The sequence below is a fragment of the Panthera pardus genome, unplaced genomic scaffold (genome assembly GCF_024362965.1).
Source record: "Panthera pardus isolate Hobbes unplaced genomic scaffold, ASM2436296v1 HiC_scaffold_18, whole genome shotgun sequence".
Taxonomy (NCBI): domain Eukaryota; kingdom Metazoa; phylum Chordata; class Mammalia; order Carnivora; family Felidae; genus Panthera; species Panthera pardus.
In genome coordinates, this window is record NW_026526743.1 from 24,770,488 (window position 1) to 24,784,471 (window position 13,984).

At 37.2% G+C, this 13,984-nt stretch overlaps 1 protein-coding gene across 1 annotated transcript in view; it reads right to left on the reverse strand.

Annotated features, from left to right (window-relative positions):
• SHCBP1 (SHC binding and spindle associated 1) overlaps positions 1 to 13,984 on the reverse strand; it is a 38,924-nt gene that overhangs the window by 14,453 nt on the left and 10,487 nt on the right. Inside the window, exons 5-10 of the mRNA XM_019456054.2 lie at positions 8,503 to 8,595; positions 5,312 to 5,545; positions 5,053 to 5,221; positions 4,624 to 4,744; positions 1,708 to 1,839; positions 950 to 1,068 (exon numbers count right to left, since the gene is read on the reverse strand). Of these exons, the coding sequence (XP_019311599.2) occupies positions 950 to 1,068; positions 1,708 to 1,839; positions 4,624 to 4,744; positions 5,053 to 5,221; positions 5,312 to 5,545; positions 8,503 to 8,595 (868 nt within the window). The remainder of the gene's footprint in view (positions 1 to 949; positions 1,069 to 1,707; positions 1,840 to 4,623; positions 4,745 to 5,052; positions 5,222 to 5,311; positions 5,546 to 8,502; positions 8,596 to 13,984) is intronic.

Below are 13,984 nucleotides of genomic sequence, written 5' to 3' on the forward strand. Positions count from 1 at the left end.
GATATCCTTCAACGGGTAAACAGTTAAACAAACTGGAATATGCTAGAATACTATTCAGCAGTAAAAAAAGAACAAACACTTTGCACCTGGAACAACTTGGATGAATCTCCAGAGAACTGTGCTGAGTGAAAAAAGCCAATCCCAGAAGGTTACATTCTGTATGATTATGTTTATGTAACATTCTTGAAATGACGAAATAATAGAAATGGAGAAGAGACTAAAGTTTGCCAGTGATTAAGGAAGAGGTCTGAAGGACCATGAAGGATGCAGGATCCTTGGAGTGATGGAAATACTCGACTGAATCATGTTATCCTGTTGTGCTACAGTTTTCCAAGATGTTACAATTATGGGGAAACTAGTACAGAGTATACATACAGGACCATTCTGTATAATTTCTTACAACAGTACGTTAGCTCAGCAATAATCTCAAAATAAAAAGTCTCATTTAAAAAAAGCAACTCAGGGCGCCTGGGTGGCTCAGTCAATTGGGTGTCCGACTTCGGCTCAGGTCACAATCTCGTGGCCTATGAGTTTGAGCCCCACATCGGGCTCTGTGCTGGCAGCTCAAAACCTGGAGCCTGCTTCAGAGATTCTGTGTCTCCCTCTCCTTCAGCCCCTCCCCAACTCATGCTCTGTCTCTGTCTCAAAAATAAATAAACATTAAAAAAAATTTTTTTAAAAAGAGCAACTGAGCTTCAATTGCTACAAAACTGTTTGTAAAATTAATAAATGTGAAGGGTCTAAATCTCAAAGCTATCCTAGAGAAACTGTCAGATTTCTTATTTTTCTTCCTTACACAATGGACTCTGGCTGATTTAGTGTATATAAGTGTCTGAACTTCTTTGAGGAAAGAGAACGGGAGTGTACATCTTTACATCTTGGTCCCACATTTTACTTATTTAGAACTTAAACCTAAACTTCTTCCCCAAAAGATAAGAGATTATCCTACCTTGGCACCATATAAATCTGAGTTCTTCATTAAAAATTCTGCTGATGTTCGCACCGTGACTCCTGTAGTTTCACACTGCAGCACACAGTTTTCCAATGTGGTCTTACCACGATGAATGACTAGAATGAAAACATGCAATCAAATGCTTTAAGTAATGTGTGTTTTCCAATATTAGAAATGGTCTAGAGCTGACATTAGGTGGTCTAAATATTTCACTAGCCACCATGTAAACTTTGTTATTGGAATTACAAATTCATAATTTACAAAACAATGACTAAAATCTAAAAGCAGCATTTTAAAAAAGAATGATCTCAGAAACGTAAAACCAAGTTAAAAAGCACTTTTCATTACCAAAAAAGTATCAGAAAGTAACTTTCATGAGTATCCTGGAAGGGAGAAGAAAAGGAGACCAATTCTAGAAAGGAAATACAGATCCTAGGAAACAAATACCAGCACAATGGGAAAATAGCTGCATTGAGTTTAGGGCTAATCGAAAACAAAGAACACAGACCACAATATTGGAATGTTTGAAAGAAAAAAATGATCACAAAGAAACCAATATTAAACTAACAAATTTTCAGAATAGACAACTATTTTTTACTTTAGAGTAAGCTTCCTAAGTCATCATGTTATGTGTACATAAATAATTAGTCAGTCTTCCATATACTCAAAAGTAAGTTTATTAAATTGCATTTTCCAGGGAAAGTAAAGTTTTCCTTCCTGGAACAAAATAATACATGAAATATTCAGATACTTACTCAAGATTCCTTCTACAGCATCATGCTGAATAAATTTTATGCTTGAGATCTTAATATCTGCACCTGTACAATCCACAAAAGTGTCTCCTTTGCCCCTCTTTTCTATCACAATATCATCTGGTAGACCATATCCTAAGGAAGAGAGCAAGAGTGTTCAAGATGCTTGAGGGGAAATGTCTAAACACAAAATCGCTACAGTAGATTTCTCTATTTCAAATGACCACAAATGATATTTGAGACCAGTCAACCAAGTTGCATTTAAGTAAAATCTAATTATCTCCTCACATATCTTGTTTAATTTAAACCAGGGTATACAATTTTTAATTATAACAACTCCTCAGTTTGCTCCCATTATCAGGAAGACTACCCTATCAACCATCTCAGACCAGGTCAGCACTAAATTTGCTTACAAAACTGCTATATAAAAGTAAATAATCCTAAATACTCACAGCTGGTTCAAAAAGTTTTAAAAATGCATTTAACCCTTAAAAGTTTTTTTCCCCACTCTAAAATCCTATTATTCTAATACAAATTAGGTTTGAAAAGTCTTAGGCATTTCTCAAGATTTTTAAATTTTAGTATTCTCTTAAACAGGTTGACTTAGAACCTGACAGATGGACTTAAAACAATTTCACTTATTGAAAAAACAGGTCTACTCATGAACCAATAAAAAACAATGGAGCTCTACAAATTCCAAACTAATAATGCAGGCCAGACCTCTGAATGGGCTTACAAAACCTGGAGTGTCAGAAAACTAGAGAAGTTGTCTGACTTTCATCATAAAATGGAATCACATAGAAAAAGCTGTAAGAACTAAGTCTCAATGTCTAAGATGAGCCTTTGTTTGAGTAAATGAAAGCAGTCACTACATTAAACAGGCAAAACCAATAAAGTTTTCTGTACTCAAAGGACACAGACAAGCCTTTGGGGGCACTGAAGAAGAATACAAGAGGATTCCATACTTGGGGGTAATGCCAGTGGTGGACTCTGGATGATTGGATTGTAAGTAATTTCTCTTTCTGATTTCTTTTGTGTCTGCCTGCAGTTGGAACATTTTCTACGATAACCATTATGTTTATCATCAAAAAAATTAAAAACTAAAAAAATTTGCCATATTGAGGAAAAAAATTAAGCTTATTACATTAACAAGCTACATATTCTTAGCAATTTAAAACATAAAACCATCATTTAAGCAAATGTACTAAACAAGAAAGAAAAACCCTACTATAGGTACTGTTAACACCCTGCACATAGTAGGTACTCAATTATATATCTCTTGTGATAAGTGTTAGCTATAGATCAGTCAGATAAGGTATCAGATAAGCCTTAATCTTCTTACGCATGAACAGGTACTCCATATATTCACACTAGATATACCACCTCATTCCCCAAATTCTCAGAAATGCCCCCTGTTAGTAAATCTATAGTCATTTTTACACTTAATCCTCAGATATCTATATGGTTATTTATGACACTTTGGCAATTTCATTATTAATTTCCTCACCAACCTAGGAAGAACTGCTATCCACCATACAATCTATAATATCAATGCTATTTTCACTATGCTAAAAAATAAAGTGTTTTTATTGCAGCGATTTATCCTGCAGATGTGTTATTTATATACACACATCTATTATATATCAAATATTTGGAGAAGAGAAAGAACAAAAATTACCTACATAAAACAAAAAAGGGGGTAAAGTGATGTACTAGTGAACAGCAGGAAATTAAACTCCCAGCCTTGCTTCCATTAAGAAGTTTTGACAAGATAAAGATAAAGAGCATAGCTTAAGCAGTTTGTGAACAGCTGCACAAGTCCCAAAATGATATATGATTTTTTGCATTACAAGCTTTATTGCTAACTTGAAGCTTTTTTAGTAAATAGTTGAACAGGTGCATCTAAATTTAATATGTTATGGAAATACACAGGACCATGAAGAACAACTGTAAAGTAACCTAAATTTAGGAATCACTCTAAATGTACAATAAGATTATGACAGCCTAAAAAGCTATTTTTAATAGAATCTTTCAACATTAATGTTCTCATAAGTATACTTTGGTCAAGATACGAAGTAGAATTTGACATTCAGCAAGTTTAAAGAATGAATAAGATAAAGATTTTTGGTCCACTTTCAAGTTGGACCTGCACCTATGCAGAAATACGTTAAATTTAAAACAAAAACCATGCATCAACACATCCATAACATATAAGAAATTAAGAGTAGGCAGGAAATAAAAAATACTAAACCTTAAAAAATATTCCTAGGGAAAATTTTTATTCTAGAAATGAAATTTCCTTTCCATAAACCACCTACATTCTGGAAAATATGCTTCTTCGTAATGGTCTTTTTTTCTCTATGTTCTTGTTTTCCCAACACATACAATGCCACAAAAAAATCATACCTCAAGTTGCTCAAACACTGAGTCAATGTCCCACACACTTTAAATATATATATATATATATATATATATAATATATATATATATATATACATATATATATATATTATATATATTATATATATATAATATAAATATATATATATATATATAATATATACATATATATATATATTTTTTTTTTTTTGAGAGACAGAGAGAGAGGACACATGTGGCAGGCAGGCACACGTGGGAAAAGGGCAGAGGGAGAGAGAGAATCTTAAGCAGCCAGCACAGAGCCAAGGCAGGACTCAATCTCACAACTGTGAAATCATGACTTGAGCCAAAATCAGGAGTTAGTAGCTTAACCAACTGAACCACCCAGGCTCTCCTAAACACTCAAAATATTTTAAGGAAATTCATTTGAAATCAAATAGAATTAATCATATTCTTGGAGTTTCAACAAGATCAGTGATTTACTGTTTTCTTAAGCATTATCATGCCAGAGAGTTTGGTCTCATGATATTCCGGACTCACCTTCCAACTCAATGGAGTCAGCAATGGCGAATGTGCCATGTACCATGTAATGGCCAGGACAAACAATCACAGTGTCACCTTCATAGCAGGCATTTATAGCAGACAATGGATCACTATGGAACTAGAAAACAACAACATATTGCAAATATACACCCCCAAAAGCAACCTACATATCACTCCAGGTACTCTCATGTTTCACTTTCAAAGTGCCAAAACCACATACTTAAAAAAAATATATCCTCAGCTACTGCACTGAACCCAACACGTGCTTGGTAAGTGACTAATGCTTATGAAAGGCAGGGCTCTCACTACTACCCATTTCACAAAAAATCAACTCTGGGAAGCTCCTATAAACGCTTTGTAGAATTCAGGAAAACCTGGCATGAATTAGAAGAGAAAAAGCCACCTGCAGCAAAAAACTCCTTTTACCTGAATTTCTGTTTCTTCCTTACAAGGCTCCTGACAAAGCCTGTCCCTGAGCAGAGACCGCAGCAGACCAGTCATCATGGTGGAGGAGACCACATGTGTGACCTTCTGACCATTTGGACGAATGCCCTTTGCTTGGATATTCGAATTCTTCTGATAACCAAACACGTATCTTAGAGAAACCAACAGACCTATCAGTTCTCAGTAAGATAGCTGGTTAGAAAAGATGCCAACTAGCTAAGAATAACAAAGACACACATACCTCAACAATGGATTCTCAATGAGTTTTAGCTTTTGTTTCAACTGTTCCATCTCTGAATATAATTTTAACCCTTCAACCATGGAGATGTTTTCCTGCTCGGAATCGGAGTTACAATTTGACAAACTGCTTCTCAGATTTAAAAATTTCCTGTAACTGTCCTCACATTGGGACAACAGATTGCGGTAATCAACAATAAGTCCTGAAGGAACTCGATCTTCAAGGATGTCATAATGCCTGCAAGTTTAAAAGCAAATTGAAATCCACTGCCTTTCTGATATATTTTCCTATCATTAAAACAGCCCATTTAGTCCTTAAAGACCAGGAAGAAAAGCATTTTATAATACATAACTCAGTACATGTTAAGTCTTTCTGAATAGCACTCTATTATAAGTGGAAGCTATTGAAAGTTTTAAGGATCACTTTATTAAAGTCACTAGCTTTTCTTGCTTTGGGGAGTTGCTGGGTTTTATTCTTAGATCCAAGCATTTGTTATTTACAAACACTGAAAGTCCATGTTTCACAATTTGTAATCATTATTTAATAAAAATTATTTTCTCATATATTAGATTCAAAATCTTAAGTGAATGTCAGAGGGCAATCTGGGAGTGTGGATGGGAAAGGAAGTATCTCAAGTAGTTTCATAACAATGTCGAAGATGACCATATTTATAAGATTGAAAAATAAAAATGATTCAAGTCATCTAGTCCTTCCTCACATTTAAAGCCCTACAGCAAAAAATTATGCTGAATATTCCCTTAGGAAGATTATAACAGTATTTCAAAAACATAAGCCTTTGAGATTCTCAGAAAAAAATATAAAGCTGCCATTACTAAACTAGAGAGTGATTGAAACAAAATAACCTTGTACTGGACAACCTTACTGGTACTTAAAATTTATTATTAGTTTGTATATCTTCACAAATATATAGACAGAACAAAAAGTATTTCTAGATGCAATAAAATAATTTATGAATGTACAGTCAAGTTAATGGACATGAAATTAATGGATATGAAAATACACTGCAATATTACTGTCATTACCTAGTGTTTTAAAATAATTGCTTTATTTCTCACTTAAAAGTATATTGACTAGCTATGCCTGAGGCTAGAGTTTTTCAACCTTGGCTGCATATTAGAATCACGGGGGAGCTTTTAAAAATACAAATGCTCAGGTCCCCATTCGGACCAATTAAATTGGTCTCCAGAAGTAGAGAGGTTTTGTTTTTTTTTTAAAGTTCCTTGGGGATTCTAATGTGCAGTCAAGGTTGAAAACTATTGCCTTAGATGATGTTTTTCTAACTTAGTCATGCTCTAAATTATATAGGGGGGAAAAACAGAACCACATCCTAAACAAATTTACATGAAATTACAGTTAACATTCAAACAGTACTTAAAATGAATAAAAAATAATTTTTTCCACTTTTCAAGTAAATGAATTAGGTGAAGCTTGAAAAGCAAGGATTTTGTCTGCTTTGATTAATCCATACTCATTTAAAGATATTCTAGAAATCCACTTTGCAAACAAAAAATTGGGAACCAAACCACTGACTGCTTGATCAGGTCTATTAAGTTATGAATATTAAGACTCAAATTTTAAAATAAATTTCTTAGCATTTCCAATATCCATGCCAATCAGCTTATGTCTTCTCATTAAAGTGATACTTTGTGGTCTGGAAGCAATGAACCAACATCTGTGTCTCAGACCCATAAGCTTTGAAGTACAGCGTTTTGAATTAAAAAGGAAAAATATTTACCTCACAGTGCAAAATCAAGACAGTATGGTTTGATTCCCTTTAAATCCTGCATGTTCATAACGCTACTCCTCTCTTTGCCCAGGGACCTTTTTAAAGAGTCTGCCTATATTTGATAACATTCCAGTTTCCCCATCAAGTACCATAGTTTTCTTCTCCATAACTTAAAACAATTCCTCCCTTACACTTTTCTTATCTGCCAGGGATGTAAAAGGTAAATATGTAAATCATCTCTTGTTGTTTGAACATGTAAAGCTGTCAAATCAGAATACAGTCTTTTCCAAGTAAAGATCAAATTTGCTAGATACACATTATTCACCTACCACTACATTTCACTTCAATCAAAACCAATCATTGCTCTCTAAGAGCAAGCATAACAAAACTAGAAAATATGCAAGCTTATTGAAATTCTGGCATTTTATTGAATACGTTATGGGAAAATAGGAAATGCATGATGGAAAAACTGGAAAGGCTAAATAGAAATCACACATAATTCTAAACCAGGAGGAACCATTAACCATACTTTTCACATGTTTTTTACTTATTATTTACTATGTAAATCAAGAGAAATTTACCAAATCTATTTGGGTTCCACGAAAATGTAAAGGGTTACTGCCTTACCTTATGTAGCAAAATCATCTTTCACACAGGGAAAAAAAATCACCTTCTATAATTTATTTTTTTAGTGCAAGTTCTAATTTTATTCTTACTGCAGCACTGCCTATTAAATTACCACTCATGAATACAAGAAAATTACCTGGTCTTAGAGTACCACCTAGTGGAAATCTGAATACTATGTGGGTTGCATAGTTAAGTTACATTTTTTGTAATGTGTTTTTCCCTATAAAAATATGACAATTCTTCTTCTTAGAAGAAGATTGTGTTTCAGTAATTAGTAAATTTTTATGCACCACCAATATTAATTGTTTAGTATTTTTATCTATTTGTCAAATAAGATTTAAGGACAAGAACTTGACAAAACATCCTGAGATAATTCTGTTAGTTTAGCCCAGTGTCTTTTACTATAGGAACTTAGAATAAAGCCAAATATTTTTAAAAGTACTCTTTTAAAAAATTAAAGCAAAAGAAATATTTTATAATTCAACTAACTTCTTATTTCTCAAATAATTGTCTTTGAATTTAACACAGGGTTTCTTTTAAACACATTAGCTCAAACTGAGTTTTATTCAGACTTACAAAACAGTGAGATGTTTAATTTCAGTGTCCCTGAACTCAGCTTTTAGACTCAAGTATATAAACACTAAAAATAGTTTTCTCTGCATTCGTACAGGCTTCATTTAATAACTCGTCAATGGGTTATCCTATTTGTATAGCGGCCTGCTTCTGTGTGTGGGCCCTTGGAGTAACATACACCAGACAGGTAAAATAAACCATGGACAGCTCTTTTTCCAACATGGACAAGGTCACTACAAATACTTACAACCTCAATCGAGGTTCAACACATCTGACAAAATAATCATACTCATCCTCCTCTTCTTCATCCCAGCTCCTCCAAATGTTTTGATAGAAAAATCTGAAAAGGAAACTCATATCATTCAAATTAATCACTGGCTCAGTGTTAGGGTTTTGGAGAGTGCAAGCTAAAGAGTAAATCACAACAACTCTATCAGTGATGATAGAGAATGCTGCATAAATGCTAGACTTGATAGTTTTGAGTCATACAAGAACTTTTTTAGATTGACTAAAGTTTTCTACAACACTGTTTCCATTACCACCTCTTTTTAATCAGAAGAACTATTTATTGACCATCTGTAATTGGGTAGATGGTAGTGTCATTTGTTAAGATAGGAAAGACTGGGAGAGAAAAAGGTTTGGGGTTGAAAACAGTTTGAACTGAGATGCCTATGTGACCTCCAAGTGGATGATGTCAAGAGCGAATATGAATATATATGCCCAAAGCCCAAGGGAAATATCAGAGCTAAAGACATAAATCTAGGAGTTGTCAGCATACTGATGACATTAAAGCAACAGATGAGATCATCTAGGGACATAATATAAAACAGCAGTTCTCAAACCTGATTCTGCATGTTAGAGTTCCCCAGGAAGCTTTTAAAAATTGATTCCCAAACCTATCCCAGACCTATAAATCAGAACCTTTGTAAAAGGCAGGAGGGGGACAGGGGTTGGGTGCAAGATCCATATTTTTTTAACCCCCCCCCCAAGCGATTGAACAAATTTTTATTATGGAAAATTTCAAACATCCACAAGAGCAAGTAGTATCATGAACACCGTTTATGCATTAACCAGCTTCAACAATTATCAATGCATAGGCTATTTTATTTCATCTCTACCCTACCCACTTACTTCTCTGCTCCCCACCCCCACCATCTCAACACTGGATTTACTTTAAAGCAAATGTCAAACACAACATTCACAAATTTTAGCATATAGCTCTAAAATAAATCTTTACACCAAGAAAGTGTTATAATTTCTTAATATCCAAATATCCAGTCAGTATTGAATTTTCCCTATCTGTCTCTTCTGCTATTGTTGCTGTTATTGTTTTATCATTGGCTTGTTCAAATCAGGATCCAAACAAGGGTCAGCTATTGCATTTAATTAAATCACAGTTATTCTATAGATTATCCCTCCCTCCTTTTCTCTTTGCAATTTATTTAAGTTTCCCACACTCTGAATTTTATTGATTGCATCCCCATGGGGTCATTTAACATGTTCTTCCGCTTCTTTTACTTCTGGTAAACAGAAAGTAAGATCTAAAGACTTGATCAGCTTTCGGAAAGATGTTTTGGCAAGGATACTTAAAGGCGGACACAATGTACTTCCATCAGGAAGCATAAGATACCTGGTCATCTCTTCTGATGATGAGGTTAAGAATAACCAGTGGATTCAGGTGTTGTCAACCGGATCCATCTACTAGAGAGTTCCCCATCAGTTTTTCACCAATGGTTGTAGCAGCCAACCACGATTATTGCCTAGAACCTTTATTTTATTACAATTTGCAAAATAGTGATATTCTGATCCTATCATTCTTTCTTCATGTATTAGTTGGACTACTCCTATAAAACACAATCCCCAGGGGCACCCGGAAGATCAGTCAGTTGAACGTCTGACTTTGGCTCAGGTCATGATCTTGCAGTTCGTGAGTTCGAGCCCCACATTGGGCTTGCTGCTGTCAGCCTGTCAGTGCAGAGCCCACTTCAGATCCTCTGTACCCCCTCTCTGCCCCTCCTCTGCTTGCGCTCTCCCCAAAATAAGTATTTAAAAAAACAAAAACAAAAGCAATTCCCAGGTAATTCTAATGTGCTTCCAAGGCTGATTAAAGAGAGAGAAGGGTAGATAGTCTAGGACTGATCCCTGGGTAACTCCAACATTTTAAAGTTTTGAGCAAGAGAGGAAGAGCCAAGATGACTAAGAAGCTGGAAGAGTGTGTGTTACGAAGATGGGAGTGATCAGATAACTAGAATGTGACCAAGAGGGAAAGCAAGATGAGATCAGAAAAGAAATGACTGGGAAGGAGAACATGGAGGACTTTGGTGACCTTAAGCACAATTTCAGTGGTGCTGTGGGGCAGAAGCATTACTGGAATGCCAGGAGGTGCAGACTGTGACTACACAGAATTCTGTCAAGTTCTGCTGTGAGGGCACCTGGGTGGCACCTGGGTTAAGCGATCGACTTTGACTCAGGTTATAATCTCACGGTTCATGAGTCGAGACCCACATCAGGCTCTGTGCTGACCACTCACAGCCTGGAGCCTGCTTCAGATTCTGTGTCTCCCTCTGTCTCTGCCCCTCCCTCACTAGTGCTCTATCTCTCAAAAATAAGCATTAAAAAAATTAAAAAAAAAAAGTTCTGCTATGAAAAGGAAGGAGCAGTGAAAATAAAGCCATCTCTTAATTCTTGTAGATTGGACTGCCGGTCTCTTCATCCTCTAGTCATCTCAAAAAAAAAAAAAAAAAAAAAAAAAAAAGAACCTGAGCATGCGTTTACTCAGTTAAAAAACTCTGCTGGCTGCTGCCCTCACAACGAAGTTCAAATTCCTGAGCTTGGCGGTATTACTTGGATTCACAATCTGGCTACAGAGCACCTCTCTTGTCAGACCTCCTGCATGCAAACTCCCATTTCACAAGGTCTTTCAAACTTCCATGTGAAATGCTGGTCAGGCTGTCCACCTTCTCCACCTGGTGAACTTATATTTACATTTCAAGACTTAGCTCAAGTATTATCCTCACCAGTACCATACTGGGCATTCACACACATCACTCACATCTGCACCTCCTCCAGTGTTTATTCTCTCAAGACCAAAACCTTAACTTCTGGCTTATCCACTCATATCTCCTCATCCCCCACATCCACTCGGCCACCAAGTCCCGGCCATCCTACCTTCTCAGTAAGCTTCCATGTGTCCTCTCCACACCCCACTCTAGCCCACTCTCTTGCCCGATCTTCTTATTCCATCTCCTTCCATTTGTTTTTCACACAGCAGCCAGAACAAATCTTTTAAAACACAAAGCTGATCCTATTCACCCTTGAATAAAAACCTTTTTCAGTGCTTCCGCAGTGCTTTTACAGATAAAATGATTAATTGGCCGATGAAGTCCCACATCTTCTGACTCCTGACAACCTCTAAGCTAGTTTCATAAGTCTTCCCCATTACTGTCTGTGTTCCAGCTATAATGGCCTTCCAGTTCCTTAAATTCACTCAGCTCCTGAACCTGTTCCCTCCCCACCCTTGCCACAACCCCTTTCACGTAGCCAACCCTTCAGACCCAAGTTCAAATGTCATTTCCTCAGGAAACAACCATGTAACAGCCACCTGACCTAGTCTTAGAACACTCTAATTCTTCATTGCACTCACTGCAGTTTCAATCACATTTATACCTTCATGTGATTAAGATTCATCTCTCACCTTTAGAATGAAGCCTGCTGGTGATGGTGATTGTGTCTGTTTCATGCACCAATCAAATCAGGACCCAGCACTTGAATACTCATTGAATAAAAAACAAACAAGAACCCTCATAACTTTTCTGGGCATTGACCAGAATCTAAGTCCGCAAAATGAAGAATAAATTTAGCCAGGCTCACCTTCAAATACCATTACTAATTCCAGATACTTGTCTTCTACCAACTTCAATACCCATAAAGATTCATTCCCTGATTCCTAATTTCCTAAACTCATCAATTATCCCTTTACCTTCAAAGGCTTCAGTTGACAGATTTTTTTTCAAGTGAGAGAAACTGGTTCTGAACAGAAGCCAGTTCTTTAGATTTATATTGCTTGGCCAAATACTGAATATCTAGGGTTAAAAGTTCTTGTGTACAATTAGAAATTTTCCATAAGATCTTGGAAGCTGGGCCCGAAACACTCTGCTTCTTTGTGGAACATCGAAATTAAGCTCAGCAAAACCAGGTTAACTCACTAATGGTATAAAAAGTGAAAACTACAAGACACTATGCTACTATTATCCAGTCTCCCAGCTCCTAGAGGAATAGAAGTCCATTTTTAAATAAACAAAGGTCAGCCTTCCTTAGTGAATATACTTATAATAAAGAAGATTCAAAAGAACTATCTGTATCAGGAACTATCTGACAAAAGATTTATCTGATGATGGTTAACAGAAAGGAGGTGAATGAGGGGATGGGTGAAATAGGTGATGGAGATTAAGGAGAGCACTTTTGATAGGCATTGGGTGATAAATGGAACTGCTGAATCACTATAAGTATCCCCTAAGTATCCTGGAAGCGGCCTGAGAAAATATCTTTGGTCAGATACATTCTTGGGAAAAAAAGTGTGTCTTATCGGTGTAGAAGACATAGTGTACCACCTCCTTCACTTTCTTTCCTTTCTTCAATTCAAGTACTTTAATCATAAGCCTTAGCCTCCAGAACTTTTAAGAGTTTCTAAACATATACAAACTGAAAGGGCGGGCCTACGGCGGCCGACTCCATCTTGTTCTGTGTCCTTCACCTTGACCACACCTCCTCCCCTTGAGTAACCCCCCCCCCCTCACCTGCCTAACAGGACTCGGACCCTTCCCCAGCCAATCGGCTGAGGCCATAGCCATCACCTCACCAACTGCCCCTAGGCCCCAATAAAACCTTTGTCCTTTTGAAACTCGCACTCTCTCCCTGGTATCTCACCGCTGGGTCGGTGCAGGTAGGGGATTGAGCTCGAGCTAGCTCGAATAAAGGCTCTTTTGCTTTTACATCGGACTTGGCTCCCTGGCGGTATTTGGGGATCACGAATTCTGGGCATAACATCTGGGGGCTCGGCCCGGGATCCCCAAGACCCCCGAGGGACCCCCGACCCGGAGAGCCTGACTGGCCACGGTTAGTGTCTGTCTGTTTGGTCTGTCTTTTCTGTGTGAGCTCATTTCTGGAATTCTGGTAGTGCCCGACGCGGTCTAAGTGGACGCACTGGAGGACCACGGGCCGGGAGTTTCGGAAGACGTTCCGATCCTCCCTTCTGGAGGGACGTGGAATCCCCTCATCTGTTTTGGAGGGATGTGGAATCCCCTCAAAGGTCTGAGACGAGGCGGGTCGCTCCCGCTGGTCGGTGTGAGGCCGTCGTCTTTGGAGGGACGTGGAATCCCCTCATCGGTTTTGGAGGGACGTGGAATCCCCTCAAAGGTCTAAGCTAGCTTTCAGTTTTGCTTCCATGGAGTTGGAAGACTTTCTAGGGGCCCTCTGTTTTTGTGTTTCTCTGTTTTGTTCTGTGGACTTACTGGACAGACGTTATGGGACAGACTCAGACTATTCCTCTAAGTATTATGATTGATCACTTTAAGGATGTGAGGGGAAGAGCTAACAACCTCAGTGTGGAAGTCCAAAAGGGTCGGTTGCAGTTTTTTTGTTCTAGCGAGTGGCCAACTTTCAATGTCGGATGGCCACCAGAGGGGACCTTCGACCTCCCTACCATCCACTGAGTCAGGAGTATCATCTCT